This window comes from Pimephales promelas, chromosome 17, assembly GCF_988280905.1.
Source record: "Pimephales promelas chromosome 17, fPimPro1.hap1.1, whole genome shotgun sequence".
Classification (NCBI taxonomy): domain Eukaryota; kingdom Metazoa; phylum Chordata; class Actinopteri; order Cypriniformes; family Leuciscidae; genus Pimephales; species Pimephales promelas.
In genome coordinates, this window is record NC_142785.1 from 5,399,806 (window position 1) to 5,419,610 (window position 19,805).

Sequence of the window (19,805 nt, forward strand, 5' to 3'; positions counted from 1 at the left end):
TGTATTTTTGATTATAACATACTTATATTATGCTCAGTCACATGTTAATTCCCTTTTATGGAAAGAACTTTATTGTTTAAAATTTTCCAATGTCCCAGTAAAAAAAAGTACAAAAGCATTTGATTGATACAAAAATATAAAACAGAACTTGCGTTGTAAGTTAGCACTTGCACAAAAAGAGCTCAATCCACTCACAAGTAAATCAAAAGTACAAGAGCTTGTGGCGTTTCAGATCAGCATTAATACTGTCTGAATAACTCCACTATAAACAAAAGGAAACCATCGAAAGGAACATTCTATTGATAACATCTGTGGCATGCTGTCAATTATAACAAAACCGTTTCAACTCATCCTTCAGAGATGCATTTAAAAATTTCGTTTTTTAACCACTTTATAAACTGGAAAGTCAAAACCGATTTCCTGTGGTAATCAGCAGCATGCCACAGATGTTAAACCTGTTAAATTCCTTAATTGAAAATTCAACTTCCTGTCAATACCACAAATAACAACACCACCAATATGAATGATCACATACTAAAACCCACTTAAATTTCCATCCGCTGTTTGGAATGTAGAAGTACACACTGAACTAATCTACTTTCAAAATATGGCTTTGAATACCTGAAAATAAAGAATATGCTGATGGTTAGGACACCATCGTTCACAAATTCAGTCGCTGCAGTACGGTCTCTACCACCGACACTAAATAAGAACATGAACTGGTAAAAAAGCAAAGAAACGTAAACCATAACGAGATGAACATAGGAAGTCTGGTGTACTGAACTAAACCAGCTGGACAACCAAATGTGCTGGGGTGGAATCACAAAAAGATGGCTCTTGAACGCAGTGCAGCACATATTTTCCTGAGAGACGAAATGGAAAAAATCCACAATATATCGAAAAAATAAAAACATTGCATTTTCATTACTAGTCAACCGAATTACAAGTATCTGACTCAAAAATTGTGCAATTAATTTGCTTAGCGGTCAGAATTCAAACATTTCAGAAACAAAATGGTGAATGTAGACAGAGTTTGGCAATTCCTAATTAACTATATAGTTAATTAACTATTAAACTATAAACATTAAAAGGATGAACAACTAGAATCTGTGTCGCATCTGTTACCGATAGGGGTTTTTAGGCATTTAACTACAGTACTGTATATCTTATTGTAAATAAAAGAGCCCTATTTAAGAGGATATCATAAAAGTAAAGCTGTCAAAAAAACTGAATCATAAAGAAAATGAACTGAATGGCTTATTTTCAGAATAATATAAAACAAAATCAGAGATTGAATTCAAAAAGAGTTCCAGTTAATGTAACAGGATTTGAAATTGGAAGTGACCAGAAGTTTATGACAATACCAAACAATACCAGCACCCAAAACTTCTATATGAAGTGCATCTATTGATTTTTTTCTCATCTGTATTTGAGCGGATTCCTTTTATGACTGGATCTGGAGTCTGAATCTTCTTAAGTGAGTCGGATTCCTAGTACCTGTTCCAATTCTTGTCTCCTCTGCTGGACCTGAAACAAACAACAACAACAAAAAAATAATAGATATTATTTATTTATAGGGCTGGGCAAAAAAAAAATCGATTTTTCGATTAATCGTTTTTTAAAATGTCTTCGATTCAAAATCGATTCTCAACGGCCGGAATCGATTTTTTCCATATAAAGGGCTCGCGGACGCGGTGCTGCATCTTCTCGTCTCTCTGCACTAGGCAAGCGCCAAGCGCTGCAGTCGATACACACACGCGTTTAGGAGTCGGGACATGACGGAATATTCACTTAACAATCGGGCCAGCATTGCATCGTAACCTATGATCGTAACTAACGTTTATCATTTTCACGTCTTTTTGAGTTTTACAAGCAATGTTAAACCATCCCGTGCTCGCGCACTCTCAGAGATGTCTTTCACTGCGTGCACAGTAACGTTACAGCCTAAATCTGCCTCACAAACAGCTCGCCAGAAACAAAAGTTTTATCTCTGGATTATATCACTTTAAGGGTTAAAACACGCGACATTATGTCAAAACTCTGGTCTTGGTGAGTAACCTCCTAAAGACAGTCGGTAATGTCTTAAATTAGCATTAAACGCGTGTAACAGAAAGTTAATGAAACAGTAATGGATTCGCACACTAGTTCTTAAAGTGAACGCAGCCATTTGTGTCAGTCATTAATTCTGTTGTCATAACAACCGAATATAGTATTAATTGTAAGCAATCAGAATTAATAGCCTTTGTATTTAATTCAGTCTGGACTAAAAAGACTATCCAGTGTTATTTTACATTGGATTACTTTAGTCAGTTTCTGTAGTATTTCTGACATACCCAAAAAACTACCCCCAAAATGTCTCTTAATTTGTGTCTTTATTCTATTGTATTTATTTGTGCTACTTTTTTTAAATTTAATTCAAAGATTGAAATCAAGCTTCCATACAGAAACTCTTAAAACAAAAATAAACAAAAATTTACATTACCATTTAGGTAAGATCAATGTAAAAAAAAAAGTCTAAATATTTATATATTTATTTATCTATATCTATCTTAAACATAAAATAACATGATACTGTTTGATCAAGCTGTGCGACTGTTCTGACTTTTTTTGCATATTGCATCAAAATCCTGTTTATTCTCTGTATGCATTTAGTGTACCTAAAATAAAAAGAGTTTTATATACAGGTTTACGGCTCTTAATTTCCTTGTATTAATTAACCACTAGTAAACTTATGTCCACTGTTCTTTTTTTATAAATATAGGATTTGTATTACATCTTCATTATAGTCGAATCGAGAATCAAATCAGGAATCGAAATCGAAAATTGAATCGAGAATCGAAATCGAATCGAACTGAGAGCTTGTGAATCGAAATCGAATCGAAATTGAAATGTGAATCGATACCCAGCCCTATTTATTTACTATAGCATCTGATGTGTTTTGTAATGGAAAGCACTCACTTTTGAAAATATGTAGCGTCCAACAGCTTCTGTAACCCAGTTTGAGTGATAAAACTCAGTTCTCCTCTCCTCCTCTGGATTACCCACAGTGTCTGTCATTAACTGCATAAACCAAGACACAACATCATAAATGAATGAATGAAAAAAATCAGATTCACCAAATCCAAAACTCTGAGTATACCTTGAGGTCTCGGCTCTGAGACTTGAGCCAGTCCTGGATGAAATCCTGTGGATTGTTACTAAAGCTGAGCATGAAGTCCCTCTGGGTTTTCAACTGATTGATGGATTCAATAGTCTCATGGATCTTATGGAGAACGTAAATGTTTGGTTAAAAATAGCCTCTTTACCTTATAATGAGTGGAGAATAATTTACACGATGTGTCATTTACGTCCTTGCACACACATACCTTCATCTCCAGGGTAGCAATCTCCTGCTGATTGGTTGTGGATGACAGGAAGCTGGTCATCTGAGCCTTCAGAGGGTCGTCCACCTCAACATCGATGTCAAAGCACGCAGTCTTTTTCTGATCATTGGGATCCACACTGACAAAATGATACAGCAATAATGCAGCATTTGGTCAAAAATCAAATAACCATACTACTACTAATAATAATAGCATCCAGACAACTACACACTCTAACGTGTTAATACAAGTTTCTACTATTATTTTGTCAATAATTGTATTCAACAGTCCCCAAAGTTCTCATCATTGCCGAACATGAGTTGGCTATTTTTTTTCCCCTAAAACTCACCAATTTAAAATAAATACAATTTTAGTTTTCCTGAGAATTTTATTAGTAGGTGCAAGCTATTAGAGCCGGACCGATAAAGGATTTTGAAGGCCGATACCGATATTTTTTTTTTGGTTTTAAAATCCGACATGCCGATATATCGGCCGATATTTTTTTTTTTTTTTTATTTCAGAAAGGCGCAACAAAACATTAACAGATTTCCCTAACATTAGTTATTTGTAGTTATTTATTAGTTTTAACTAAAATAATATGATAATACATTTTAAAAAGAAACTTTCTAAAAGTTTCTTTTATTGTCACAACAGAACAGACTGATGATAGTGGCATTAGCTAGCTTTATGGTTAGCTAGTCTATGATGAGCCCTAATTTAACAATGGATTACGTCATACTGCAAATGTTGTCACGCTTATTTGAGTTAAGTGAACTAATGCGGATGTTCTTTTAATTGTTATTCAAGCAATGTATGTCTTGTGACCAACTTAACGAATGTTGCCAACAGGAACGGTGTAGAGTGCCCTCTGGTGGACAAATTATACAACTCCAACACTCATGACATGGCTCAAGCGTGTTTCGTCATTTTTTTACATTTTTTTTTTAAATTTTCATTCATCGGCCATTATAACTGCAGATACCGATAGTTTGGAAAATGCCTAATATCGGCCTGCCGATATATCGGTCTGGCTCTACAAGCTATATTCAGAAAAATTAGTGTGATCAAACTTTGGTTTGTTCGGTTAAAAATGTCATATATATAAAGAAAAAAACAAACAAAAAAACATTAAAATATGCATGTTAACTAAAGTAACGACTGAGAACATTCAGTCCAGAAACCATAAGCACGCACCTGATGTTATGATTGATGACGATGGGGTCAGGGTGCTGAAGGAGGCTGGCGAGTTTCATGGGAATATCCGAAAATCTCATCCTGGGGCATCCAAAAATCTGCAGGATTACAGCAGTTCAGTGACACATGGCCCAGTCTATAACCAATGAGTTCATGGTCAAGCATCTATCCCATAGTTTTCTTTGCACAAAGCATGTTATACAGTATCTCAGATCAAGACCTAAAGACAACGAGAGTGGCGCTTCTATATAGTTGCTAAGGTCTTCTGAATAGTTGACAGGGGCATTGCAAAGTGGGCCCAAACAAGTCTCTATGACAATAAAGTCTTTACATTTGGCTTGGGTCTCTCCAGCCTTGTATACATGGGCAGTTTAAAACGAGATCTGACATTGAGAGGAAGGGCGGAAGTAACACGGGAGCTAATGCAGTTAGCTGTGTCATCAGCTCAACAGGGGAAAACGCAACCAAGTAAAATAATACAGTGGTTTCAATGGGGCTGGGGTAAACTATTATTAACTAAACGATTAGTTGGCCGATTATTTTATCGATTAGTCGACTAATCAGGCGACTAATATAAAGAATATTTTTCTGCTGCTTGATTAATAGAAAAACAATGTATCTCAAGTAAATACTAGCGTACTGAATCATGATACTATAAGCTGGCTAACGTTAGTCTAATGTATTTGAACACCGTCATTATAACACTACAACCGCCAAAACCGTGTTGTTAAAACATTTTTTACAAACATTTTTTATGATAGAGAATGTTTAAATACTAATATCAGTTGAGAAGGGAACGGAGGTGGAATTAGTGGTGCGGGTGATGATTCGGGTGAGATCTGAAGGCCTCATTTCGCTTGCCTGTGTGCACGCCTTTTTTTGTAACAGCGCGCCTGAAGCCGCGTCCGAGGATGATCGATTTCAAGCCGAAACTGCTTGAGCTTGTACTTCTCACCACACCTACACCCAGTTTGCCTGTCTAAATTGCGGAGATATTTTATTTAACAGAAGTAGCCTACATCGAACGGCCCATTTGGACTATATCCGTCTACTTCCTTCTTTAAAGGGATACTCCACTTTTTTTGGAAATAGGCTCATTTTGTCGAAAATTATTCGTCAACGAGATTTTTTCACAGACGAAAACGAGACGATAACTAAATAAAAACTAGTTTCGAATGACAAAACTATGTCGAAAATCTATTGACATTTTCGGCAACGAATAAAAACTAGGCGAAAATGTTAGTGACAATTTGGGAAGCGATCAGTCAGAACTGATGTCCTGCGTGTGTGGTAGATGCGCACATTTGTACTGTGATGTGCTGATCTACGGTCCCGCGGTCTCATAAAACGTTAAAACGTGATCGTCTGGGAGAATGAGTAGAGCAGACATATGCAAAAAAGGGTAACACTTTACAATAAGGTTCATTAGTTAACATTAGTTAACTACATTAGTTAACATGTACAATATGTGAACAATACTTCTTCGGCCTTTATTAATCTTAGTTAATATTAATTTCAACATTTACTAATACGTTATTAAAATCAAAGGTTGTATTGGTTAACATTAGTTAATGGACTGTGAACTAACATGAACGCACAATGAACAGCTGTATTTATATTAACTAACATTAACAAAGATTAATTAACACTGTAACTAATGTAGTGCTCATCATTAGTTCATGTTAGTTAATGCATTTACTAATGTTAACTAATGAACCTTATTGTAAAGTGTTACCCAAAAAAGAGATATATTCAGTACGGTTCTCCGTGCGCACAAACCCGCCCCGATTCGAACCTCGCAGCCATGCACACACACATATAAAGCGCGTGAGGACTGAACTGAGCTCTCTTTCGGGTCTGAATGGACAAATACACACAACATTATGCCTAAATGTCCGTTTTGGACAGCATTCATGCAAACTTTGTCGGTTATGACAAACAGTTGTGAGTGTATCGGATGTGCATCAGTGAAATTGGATCCGCATGTCATTGGAAATGATCCGGTCTTAAAGTGATAGTGGCATTAAACATAATGTGGTCTGTGTCCTTAATTTTGATCAAGCAGCAAAGAAAAAGAGAAAAGCATTCACTGTTTGTTAATAGCTTTAGTATATAGGCTAATAAGGATTAATTATATTTAATTTATTCAAATAAATATGTCTGCTTGAAAGAATAAAGAATGATGTATGCAAGTATTTATAAAGAATGCATATATCATCCATTGAAAAGACTGCTGTACTTTAGGAAAAGTGGTATATGGAAAAAGGAGTATATGGGTTTGTACATTTTATTCTATTCTAAATTCTAAATAAATGCATTAAAATTTAACTAAACCAATTATATTTTAGTCGACTAAATCTACTGTAGATTTAGTCGACTAAAATCACATTGAATTTCGTCGACTAAAACTAAAACAATTCAGATGACTAAAATATGACTAAAACTAAATGCCATTTTAGTCAAAAGACTAAAACTAAAACTAAATCAAAATTTGCTGACAAAATTAACATTGATTTTACAACTCCCTCAGAGTTACTGTAAACAGTTGGGTTTTACTGTCTGGTTACTGATATTCTTCTAAATATCAGAAAATCGGCTGAATGGATTCGAAAACGATAAAACTCAAATTTTTAACTCTGAGGGAGTGGTAAAATGAGCCTATTTCCAAAAAAAAGTGGAGTATCCCTTTAATGATGTCAGTAGAACAGTTTTTTGACTAACGTCCGCCCACAGGAATGCTCCCTCAACTCCCTCAACTTGCTCACTTCTTATAACTTACTGTGTTTACTCTGCAATATTTAGGTCTCCCACATGTGTGTGTGGCAAGCTGTACCACCAGGAATGTGCAAAAAAATAAATAAATAAAGAAGTGTCGACGCAAAAATGTGACGTTGACGTTATTTTGACGTCGAAGCGTCAACGTCATTGACGCGCCACAACAGCACTAGATTTCAAGCAATTAAGATTTAGTAAAAGTATAAAGACTACAAAGAGAATTGGGCCAAGAACCGAGCCCTGGGGGACGCCTCTATTGACAGGTCAGGAGCACTGGAAATGTTCTTTCTCTGGAAAAAAGACAAATTGCTATCTATCACTTAGGTCGGATGTGAACAAGTGCACAGCTGTGCCAGTAATAACAATGGCTTAGAGGCAAGAGAAAGGCAGGTTGTGGCAGACAGTGTCAAATCCAATGCTTAGATACCAGGGTTTCTGCAGTTTTTCCTGTTAGTTACTAAAAAAAAAACGTATTAGTTAAGAAAAAAAAAAAACTTAGAGATAATTCATTTATAATTATAAAGGTTACATTTATAATTTAAAAGAGCATTCTTAGCATAAGTGGTCTGTTGCAACCTGGAAATTAAAGAATTGTGAGAACAGGCTAGGGGTAATTTTCTGCTAGGAGCGCTAGACGTTTTGTGTACCTGTCTGAAGTATCGATTGCAGTTAATGAACTCTTTCTCATGGCAGTCTTGCAGCTTGTTGTTTTTGATGTAGAGCCACAAGGCTTGCATGATACTGGCTCTGGTCTGAGTGTGGACTCCTAACAGTCGAGCCAGACGTGGATCCAGCTTATACTGCGGAGGCTAAGTCAAGTACAAGGAGAAGACAATCGTTAAAGACAACCATATACTCCGTAACAAATAAACTTATGACATGAATAGACTGAAGTTTTCTTTTCTTTTGAAAACCCCTTTTAATCTATATATAGCTTTGAGGCTATATGCTTGTGTTCTCCTAAAAGTAGACAAACACTTTAAAAAAAAAAATGTAAGTTAAAAATGTACATTAATTCATTCTATCTCTTAAGAGAAAATGTACCAATGATTACGCATCTTGCATTCATTACGTATCTAACCGTCACCTGCTTCTGAATAGCAAGTGGTAGTGGCATGATTCACAACGTTAAAATTTAGTTTAATGATAATGTGATGTAAACAATTGAAAACTGGCTATTAAAAAATACATATATCCATCGCCAGTCAAAAGTTTGGAATAATTCATTCATATTTCTCAAAGAAGTGTCTTTTATTTGATAAGAAGATTATTTTTCAAATAATAAGGCTGCTATTATTTGATAAGAAATACAGTGAACAGTTATATGGCATTCTATTCTTTTTGAATATATTTCAAAATGTAATATATTCTTCTAATGCAAAGCTGAATTTTAAACATCATTCCTCCAGTCTTCAGTCACACGATCCTTCAGAAATCATTCTAGTATGCTGATTTGCTCCTTAAGAATATTTTCTTAGTAATAGTTTTGCTGTTTAGCTGTGTTTTTGTGTGGGAACTGTAATCTATTACAATTCAAACGGCAAGTAAAATAATAAAGTAAAGACATTTAATCTTACAAAAGATTTCTATTTCATAGAAATAAAATAATTGCCACAAAAATATTAAAGGTGCAATACCTAAGATTTAGATGCCGCTAGGGGGCGCTACATTCAAAACAACAACAACGGCTTTGCTTGATGACGACGTGGAGGAACGCGGAATGATGGGAACTGTTGTTTTCAACTCCACCGTGGATAAATCAGTCAGACGGGAATCGAAAATTAGTTGTCATGGATGAGGTAAAGTTCGATTTCTATAAACGTTGCGTTTAATGACATGCTTGTTTTTCATTAAACTGAAATAACCGCGCAAGAAAAGTCAGGTTTAAAAGTAAATTAGTTATCACAGATGTTACTGTACGAGTCACTGGACGAAGCTATGGTGGAGAGGGTTTGAAGGGGCAGGTCTCTTGCAAGGAGTTGACGTGGTTGGTCCTCCTTGGTAACTTTATAAAAATAAAAAATCAATTTAATGTCAGTTATCCCAACCTGCAAGAATTCATTTCCGGGAGGTATATTTCGATAACAAGATTGTGGGGGTGGGAGGGAAGGCTAACTTTCGCGTTCGCGAGGCACACACGCAAAGTCTCTCCCTCTGTACAGTGCACGCGCAGCGCGCTGTCTGTTATGCGTGCAGTATGTCTCGCTCTAACATTATATCCCGGGAGATTTGAACTAATTTGCGGGCATCAGGGAAACGCTATCAATATGCGGGAGACTCCCGGAACTTCCGGGAGACTTGGGATGTCTGCAATGTACATTTGACACATCTTTTCATGTCGTGTAAGTATTCAACCACAGCTACAGTTTCACAAAATTAACGTTAAGGGGGTCGCGCACCGGACGAGAAGCTGCAGCGCCGCATCGCACCACATAATTATTCGAACACATTATTATCTATAAGTGTACACATACCGGCGGCGCCCAGCAACGTTTCAAAACCCTGCTGCGCCACAGAGCGCCATTTACATAGTTTTATATAAAATTGTAATTATTTTTGCCTCAAACCGTTGCTAATGGATCCTGACTTTGCCCTATGCTGCAATATGCATTTAGTTTTGCAGTCATTTACAGAAATCAGCTGCTTGAATGACAATTACTGATTATTATTAGATTTTTCAGGTGAGATTCTCAATTCATTCTGTGAACGGATTCTCTGAGGTAAAGTTTTCAGACTGCAGACTCAGCAACGATTGTATTTAATTGTACAGTACAATAACATAGAACAGACATTATCTTCATTTTCTGTCATTAAACATAACAATATTGCTGGCCATGCACTGATGAGAAAGTGCGCGTCCGGTGTTCGATAACGTTACTGTGGAGTTGTCCTAAACGTGACGCGGCGCTTCTCGTCCAGTGTGCGACCCCCTTTACAGCCAACAGTTCACATTCCGAGAATAAATGAAAAGAATATATGTGCTCCATTCCATAACAAATGCGCGAAACAAGCTGTCGTTTGATAGACGCTAACGCACAACTACCGCATTTGTCCAGGACTACACGTAGTAAGAGCGGAAACCGAGGTAAGCGGATATGACGCGATTGACTCGCGACTCCCAGCTCACCCCTGCTGACACGTTCCGTTTCCTTGGTTAAAATCTCAATTTTCTCGTGATTTAAACATTGTTTGAAACATTTGGAATATTGTGAGTTATCATCTTTACTAAATATATAACACTGGCCTTGTGATTTTGGGATATTTTAATGCAAAAATCTTAGGTATTGCACCTTTAAGCAGCAAAAACTTTTTCATTTTGTTTTGATAATAAGAGCCATTATCAATAATTGAGCACCGATAATAACTGTTGAGCACCAAATCAAGCATATTGGAATGATTTCTGAAGGATCATGTGACGCTGTGGACTCAGCTTTTCCGTTACAGAATGAAATTAAATTTTAAAATAGATTAAATTAAAAATATTATTGTTTTACTGTAGTTTTCCTCAAATAAACACAACGTTTCAAAAATCGTAATCTTTCCAAACTTTTGACTGGTATTGTATGTGTTTGTGAGATGTGTACCTGGTGATCTAGCATGAGAAGGAGAGTACATTTCACATTCACATCTCCGGGTCTCTTCACCTGAAATCCATCCGTCTCCTGAGTTGTGGGCATTCTGTGCCACTAAGACACACAGAAATAGATATGACTACAGATGTAATGACTGGATTTACTGCAAGAGAGTACAGTTGTGTTTGATGAGGTCATCATTATTTAAATATATTTATTCATTGCATTATTATTTTTATAATAACACTATAATGTCATACCTCCACCAAGTGGTTGTCTGGGCCATAAAGTTCTTTGTCCAGTTCAATGACCAGGCTTTTAAAGAAGGATGAAAACTTTCGTTTCTGTTTCCCAGGCTGAGGAGGGTTAGAAAGAGAGAGAGAAGTAGGGAAAAGGGAAGAGAGAACACAAAATGTGTTCATGCCATTGATTGATACTGCATTGTTTGGAGCTGACCGCACTGGGGGGATTTTTTTTTAGAAGCGGCTCCCACAGTTATTGCGCCATTATGTGTTTGCGCAATGCCTTGCCTGTCCCTCCCTTGCAGTTCCACACAACTTATAACTCGGGCAGAAGAAAGTAAAGAAAACGTGGCACTTTTTATGTGGCAGGAGCATATTAAGCTGGCAAATACATGCTTAGACGTCTACGGACTAATTTCACAAACTGGACTGAAGTTTCAATTCCCTTCTCTTTGAAAAGTCTGGGAACATGGAACAGCTTAGAGCACATCTGGTTTGAAGGAGGGAGTTGAGGACATGAGCCAGTGAAGTTAAGCTGGCCAACAGACCAAGAGACTCAAGACTGCCAAATAAAATAGAATTAAGGATAGGGGCGACCAAGTCAGATTTTAACAAGAGCCTTTACTTGTCATGAAACACTGTAAATGGACTCCACTGTGTGATCGCTCAAACTTGCCTGAAGTTCACATGTGTGCCAACAAGTGAAAACATAGTGAAAATCATTACATACATCCTCCAGGAGTTTGCCTTCCACTCGAAGTTCCCAGGATGCCACTTTTTCAGCCTCCTCTCCCTCTGGCTTGCCAGGTGTGTAGGTGTTAGAAATGTAGATCCTCAGTTTGCGTTTTTGCTGGATGAGTAGAACAAAGCGCATTGAGATAATAAGCGATTTGGTTCAAGTTGGCATAGAGAAAAAATATAAGTCTAGCAGCCAGTGAATCCCGAAGCTAAAGCAAAAAGGGTTAGTTCACACAAAAATTTTAATTCTGTCATCATTTGCTCGCCTTGATGCCGTTTCAAACCTGTATAACATTCTTTCACCTGTGGAACACGTTTTGAGAAACGGAAACAGGTTGGTTACCAGCTTTATTTCAAATATCTTCTTTAATCATACAGGTTTGGATATGACATGAGGGTGAGTAAATGTGTGAGCTTCCCTTATGCCTGGTTCAGATTACCCGATTTTGGCACGATCCGTTTGTAGGGCTGGGTATCGCAACAAAATGTTTGATACCGATACCTTGACTTCGATACCGGTTCCTGAACGATACTTTTTTCGATACCAGTTTTAACAATATAATATTACCTACATTTTTTTTTCAATTTGTTGACTTTTTCAGACTCATATTTTGAGTATGTCTAAAAACAACAATGCTAAAGTTTTTAATTGCCTAATCATTTAACAATATGTGAAGAGTTCATGTCCTCTAAGTGCCATTTGAAATTTTCTTCTAGAATGATAATTTTTATCAAGCTTGTATATTTAAGTTCAGTGATTTCACTTAAATGGCAATGATAATTACCTATTAATTGTTATTTAAGTGAAATTTCTGAACTTAAATATATAAGTTTGATAAAAATCATCATTAAAGAAGAAAATTTCAAATGGCATTTAGAGGCTTTTGCATCTGAACTCTTCATGTATTCCTTACTTCACTTACCACTTAGGTACCGAAATTTGGTACCGAAAAACAAGACATGTTTCGATACTCGGTAGTTCCGAGGCAATTCGGTCGGTACCTGAAAAGTACCGAACTCGGTACCCAGCCCTACCCGTTTGAAGTAGGGTGTCGTGGGGATTCGTAAACGTCAACGGGTGTCGGGACGCAAGATTCGATTGTATTATCTCGTATAGTGTGTCATAGTGGGCGACAACCTACGATACTTTACGACATCACGACAAAAAGACTAGCATGTTTAATTTTTTTAATGGTCGTCCACGATGGTTCCGTCAAATGTATGAGGTTGACCAATAGGAGCACAGAAGCTTTACCGTACACAACTTTCAAAAATGTCGAAACGAAAGAGAGACGATGGTGCTAACGTTAAAACTAAAAGTAAAAATAAGAAAGAAGAAAACAATATTTTCCCTCAAATTACTGTCCTCTTCAAGCAATCCAGGAACGTCTTTTTTTTTTTTTTTAACTTTTTTCTGAACACAGGACAGCCAATACAACACTCACTTGTTTGTTTACGTTCGTTTCCGGAAGTCACTCGCAACTAGTTTCGCCTTCTCGATGACATCACGTGCGCCATTAAAGACGGCATGCTATGACTGGTCAGGAAGCAACGTGTAGTCTGATGTGTCTTGTCCACGACACGAAAAGATTTTAGGAGTCGAAATCGCGTAATCTGACACAGTGACTATCGTAACAGACAAAAAAAATCGTGTAATCTGACAACATCGTGTAATTAAACATTGCTACTCCGGTCTACTACATTTACCGTGATCGGCTTTTTGATGGCCTCCTGTATCTCCATGCGTTTGCGTGCAATGGTTTGGTCCAGCTTTCTCTCGAAGGCCAGAAGGTCCATGTAAGCCTGAGACTCTGGGACCAGATCCCTGATCTGAGGGAAACCAAAATCATGAGAAACTATGCACTTCAGCATCACAAAAAAAGAAAAGAAAAGATTTTCACTATTCTGGTTAAACTCACCCTCTGCGGGAGCACTTTGTCAGCCATCTTACGCCTCTTCACCCTGAAAATGTAGAGCAGATGTGTAAGGAACATGACTCAACACAAACATATGGTAAAATATCATTTCAATTACAGAGTGCACAGCAGATCTAAAGTGTAAGCCACAAAATAGAACTTTTTCTTCGTAAATTTTACAGTGAAACAATTACGGCTGGGTATTGAGACAAATTTCCCAATTCGATTCGATTTCGATTCACAAGCTTGCAATTCAATTCGATTCGATTTCGATTCGATTCAATATCGATTATTTTGGATATCAGTTACATTAATGGCCATTTTTCTCGAGGAAATCAAATCTCTTAAATGCGGTTTTATTTATTTTTATAATAAGAAGGTTGTGTGAAATATAAACATTTAAATGGTGGCTGTCATAAAAACTTGCCAGATTTATTCAAATATGCATTAAATATTGAAGAACATTAAGATTATAATGCATATTATGTAATATGGTGTATATATTTAGCAAAATGCTCCTCTCTAGAGTTATTTTTTTTCTAGCTGTCTAACGAGTTTATGTGCGTTTTCTGAGGTAAATATGACAATACATGACATTGATTACAAGCTGTTTAACCGACATCTTTCCACGGTTGAAATGCTGATTGAGCGAATCAATGTGACATGATACGGATTTCGATAAGTTGTACTCTATCTTTTAACACACTTTCAGATGCTCATTAATGTTTATTTCGCGCTGTAACTGGTATTATTAAGCTGGAAGAGAGATCAGCGCTGTTGCTTCTCTGGAGCTGCGCCAGAGCGATCTCACGCCACAGCGCCAAAACGCTATTTATGTTTTTGAATTTCTAAAGAAATTGGACGTAATTTGAAAATTGAGACTTTGTTTCATATCAATAGTAACAAAGGACAAAGACTATTGCGATTTTTTGGATGTACGCAGCCGCGATACAATGATCCATTCATTCAAATGAAACAGGATGACTAATCAATTCGGTTCGTAAAAATGAGAATCGATTACTATCGAGAAATCGATATTTATTACCCAGCCCTAGAAACAATCATTACTTTGGATAAACATTTAAAACTTATGAATCTATCCTGATCGAGCTCAAATGATGAATTGCGTTAACAGACTCTAATGTAATAATGCTTTACTAAGAGTGTTTTAAGGGTGTGTTCACACTTGGCATGTTTGATTTGAAGTAATAAGTGTGAACGCTGCTACCGAACCCTGGTGCACACCAAAAACACTGACCAAGTGTGACCTCTGATTGGTCTTGGTTTACTTCCAAGCGAACTCTGGTGCAGTTTGAATGAAATATGAACGCAACACGGAACAAATGTACACAATCCAAAAAAGATGCGACCCTAAAAAGGACAGAATGCTAAAGCATACCTCTTTTTTCTTATTATAGTCACGATGTTGCCCATTACAGTTTGGAACAGGCGTCAGATCTTTCTTTATGTGTAACGGAGGGATTCCTGCAGCTGTTTTGACTCCTTTACAGATTCTATAAGCTCTTCACGAGTTCTCAGCTGGTCAAAAGACCATGTAGGTTTCGCACATGAAACGAGTGTATTTATCCCAGCACACAGTATTGTTTTCATAAAGTTGACCAATCAGGTTGTGAACATATCCCTATGCCTTTAGATTCGGTATCTTCAGGTTCAGTGTGAAAAAATGCCAATGTGAACGCTAAGCGGACCAGGTCTACTTCTTTTTTTTTGGTCCAGATCAAACTAACCAAGCACACTGATTTACAAGTGTGAACTAAATCTATTCTGCTCCAAAATGATTTAAAAAATTTTTTTTCAATAATTCCAGTTGGGCCTGCTTATAACAGAACAAAAAACAAGATAAAAGAGGAATGTGATTCATAAGGAGTCTCGTGTTACTCATTTTGTTTAAATAAATATGCAGCGATGCATGAGGCACCACTCACAGAAGTAGTTTTCAAACTAAGCATTTTTCTTTTGGTCAACGTGACTAACATGAGTGAAATCTGCATGGGGAACTCTTTCGCCCTTCCGTAAAACTTCTGATCGCATGGATTCCTATTGAAATGCCTGGATTTTGCCTGCAAAAATTCACAGAGCAACGGTAAATGTGACCAGACTTTATGTCTGTGGGTTTTTTCACCGGTTTTATCATTAAAAAAAATCATCTGCTTTTTTTAGTAATAGGCAACGCACCTCTCCTCAACTACTTGCATAATTTAAAGTACCGGTATTAAAGGTATAGTTCTCTATGAAATAAATTTTTGGGTATGTTTTAGCTTACCTTGGGTATCCAAGATGTAGGTGTCTTTGTTTCCGCAGTAGTTTTAATTTTGATATTTTTAGGTCAAACCGTTCTTGTCGGTCAGTCATATAATGCAGGTCTATGGTCACCACCTCAAACAGCATGCACAGAGAAGTCCAAATTAAACATGATTTAATGACTTGTAAATGCAAGTACACATTAATGGCCTAAGATACGAAACGAGCGGTGTGTGTGAGAAAACAGAGAGTATTTATATTGTTTTTACCTCTTGTAATCACAGCCACGTCCAAGTGATCGGAGGGCGCGGGCGCTTTATGGCTGTGGTAACAAGAGGTAAAAACAAAAACAAAAACTAAGAAAAAAACGCGTGTTTCGTGTCTTGGGCCATCAAAGTGTACTTACATTTACGAGTCATTAAATCATGTTTAATTTGGACTTCTCTGTGCATGCGCTTTGAGGTGGTGACCATAGACCTCCATTATATGACTGACAGACACGAACGGTTTGACCTAAAAATATCAAAATTGAAACTACTGTGGAAACAAAGACACCTACATCTTGGATGCCCTTGAGGTAAACTAAAACATACCAAAAAATAATTTCAAAGTGAACTATCCCTTTAAGGCCCAAAGACAACCATATAAGCATCAATAACAGCGGACGATATTCTGTTTAAGCATGTTCTGCAGTTTTGGCATCTGCCGATTTAAATGCTCGAGCTCAAAGCAGAATGGATTCTGATTGGTTGTCAATCTTTTTTATCATTCATCAGCTGGAAAAAAAAAAGTTCTGAATGTGATTCCAATGATATAGTTTCTCTGTGCCATTATCTTTATAGTTGCAGCGTGGACTCTGCTATTCTTTTCATTTCACATGCTTTAAGATAGTGGTTCTCAAGGAGGGCAGTGTGCTAAATTACGTTGTAAAACTTATGCGCATAGTGTGAGGTCATATTGTGTGTGCATGTCTTGGGTGCGGGTAGAAAACGTTCGTCAGCAGCCTCTCAAAAAAAAAAAAAAACATTCGTCCGCTCTCCTCCTGACCGCAAATCCACCGTCAGTGTTGTGAGTAGGCACTAGGCAGGTGTTTTGTGTTCATTTCTATTGCATTACAATTGAAAGTAGTATCAATAATGTCAAAAATATGATGTGAGGGCGAAACGCGGCTTGGATAGTTTCAAGATACCTAAAAATAATTAATAATACAATAATAATAAATTAATTGAAATTAGCATACACAATGGTTGAACTCTAATAACTGCATTGAGCCATGCCAGTGCTGATCCTCCTGAAATACATGAGCACTTTTTGAAAGCCTCTTGTCCATTGAGAATCAGAAAATTTTTGAATAACCCAACAAGCTTATTTATATAGCAAAATAATAATAATTATAATATGGCGATAATAACGCATATTGCAATATTGAGCCACACAAAATCAACGCAAGGGAGATTCCTTTACTGTGACAGCCCAAATTACGAGGACACACACACAAAAAAAAATGATGTGCATAAGTAAATAATTTATAATAAGTGTGGCAATATTCCATAAAAAAATAAAATAAAAATGAAAATCATCTAAAACAAACTTTTCTTGGGGCTCCAAAAATAAAACTGTCCTTTGTTCATAAGGCCCATAATCCAGACACAGAATTGTGAAGTAAATGCTACAATAACTTAGCATTCATGCACAAATAATGATACTAAGAGTACTAACCCCCTTCTCTGACCCATAAGACCACCGGACTGCTGCTGTTGCTGCTGAAGAAGTCTCTTCCGGTTGGGGTCCATCGCGGCTTGAGGCATCCCGGGTCGCATGGGCATGGCTCCACTATAAGACGGACCAGGCATAGGGGAACCCATAGACCCCATGCCCCCCATTGGCATTCCTCGGCTGGGTGGCATACTTGGGCGCTGTGGGTACGATTGCAGGATTTGAGATTTACTACTTTTAACACTCACAAACTCTTAAAGGTAAACTTTGTCCAAAGTAAAACTTCACCTACATTAGTTAACATGAACGAACAATAAAATAAATTCTTAAGCATTTATTAACCTTAGGTAATTTTAGCATTTACTAATACATTATTAAAATCAAAATTTGCATAATAACATGATTGAATAGACCTGAGCTAACATGAACTAACAATTACAGTTTATTTTTATTTTTAATAAACTAATGTTAAAAAATATTAATAAATACTGTTATACATTGCTCATTTTAGTTAATTAACTAACTAACTAACTGGAACTTACTGCAAAGTGTTACCAAAATACTGTGGCGGTTCCATATACAGTGATGATATCAAATGGCTTTAAACTTTATTTGGATATATATCATGAGGTAATGGATACCAATATTCATACACGACATTAGTGTGGTAGCCTACCCAACCGCGAAGTAAATATTATAATATTACAATATTAACATACATGGTATTACCATATCTCCGAACTAAATCTTTTTACCATGGTATAACGAAATGGAATAGTATTTACATGGCACTTTTTTTGTTCAAGCCTATAATGTTTGCAAGAAACTTTAGTTATTCAAAGTAAAGCACGCGCGTTTTCTTCGTGGTGGGACTCAAATGCGGAAGTAACGTTAGATGTTTGTTCTTCATGGGCCTCAGCGTTCAGAATGATATTTAAACATTTATTTTAGTATTTCTATAAATAAGCATCATTGTAGATTATTTTCTGACACATTTCATGTCATAAATGTGCCAATGACTGCAAATGAAATGACTCTTCCTCAATTAAGACAGAAGGGAAGACTGAAGCAATGGCGTGATGCTAAACGCAGATAATAAAGAGCGGTTTCTTCACTTACTTGGTGGTACTGGTTCGGAGAACTGCCCATCCCTCTGTAGGGTGAATTCTGTGGCATTGCTGACATTCTCATTGCGCTGCTGTGACCCGAGTTCATAAGGTTCATGCTGTTCATGCTGGGGTTTATTGGGGTAACGTTACTGTGGTTGACGGGGAAACCAGATCTAGAAGCCATTTGTGATTATTTTCACAGCTAATAATAGTTAAGAAACTAAATTAAAACCGTTAAACGTACGTTGGAGTCACGCGTAACCACATCTCGTTCAAATATCGATTTATTCCTCCGTCTTTACTTGTCAGTCGATGTCCGCTGAATGTGTCATTTCTTCCTATGTCAAATCCCCATTTAACTTAATGATTTCCTCTCAACAACATTTTAAGAGCCTGCCACACCAATGTCGACTACAGTTATCAGTGTGTGTGGCTTTTCAGATCTCCGCCCCCTGGGTTGCCAAATAACTTTTCCTCGTAATAAGTTTGAAAGGTGTTTTGAAACTTTTAGATGTTTTTTTTTTCCTTATTAATTTTTTTTATTGAGGAAATATCAATAGAAACAATAGAAATACAAAACACTTCAAATGCTAGGGGTAGGAATAAATAATATTAGGCTATAGGAATACTTTAAAGAGTGCTTGTAAAATTCTAGCTTTTTGAGGGCAAATAAAAATAAAATTCTAGCTTTTTAAAGAGTGCTTGTAAAATTCTAGCTTTTTGAGGGCAAAATAGACTCAATGTAAAGCTTCACTTCCTTTTCAAATGCAACAAACAAATGTTTTTTTTCCCCCTGAAAATTTGCATAAATGAAATTTAGCCATCAAAATAAAAAATAATAAAGTAAGTGCAGTTTTTTTTTTTCAGGGTTATCTTTTGAGGAAACTTTTAGATGTCTCAGACTATCAGACCCCCAAAT

At 36.7% G+C, this 19,805-nt stretch overlaps 1 protein-coding gene across 1 annotated transcript; it reads right to left on the reverse strand.

Moving 5' to 3' along the window:
- Nucleotides 1-48: 48 nt before the first annotated feature.
- On the reverse strand, nucleotides 49-19,327 carry smarcd2 (SWI/SNF related BAF chromatin remodeling complex subunit D2). The gene is made up of 13 exons (XM_039655718.2): nucleotides 18,897-19,327; nucleotides 17,781-17,977; nucleotides 13,803-13,845; nucleotides 13,591-13,713; nucleotides 11,876-11,995; nucleotides 11,164-11,259; nucleotides 10,916-11,017; nucleotides 7,979-8,140; nucleotides 4,557-4,654; nucleotides 3,366-3,501; nucleotides 3,140-3,262; nucleotides 2,959-3,060; nucleotides 49-1,527 (listed from the first exon to the last, which is right to left on the reverse strand). Exons 1-13 carry the CDS (start codon nucleotides 19,068-19,070, stop codon nucleotides 1,474-1,476), a joined length of 1,530 nt encoding a protein of 509 aa, XP_039511652.1. The 5' UTR covers nucleotides 19,071-19,327; the 3' UTR covers nucleotides 49-1,473.
- Nucleotides 19,328-19,805: the final 478 nt, after the last annotated feature.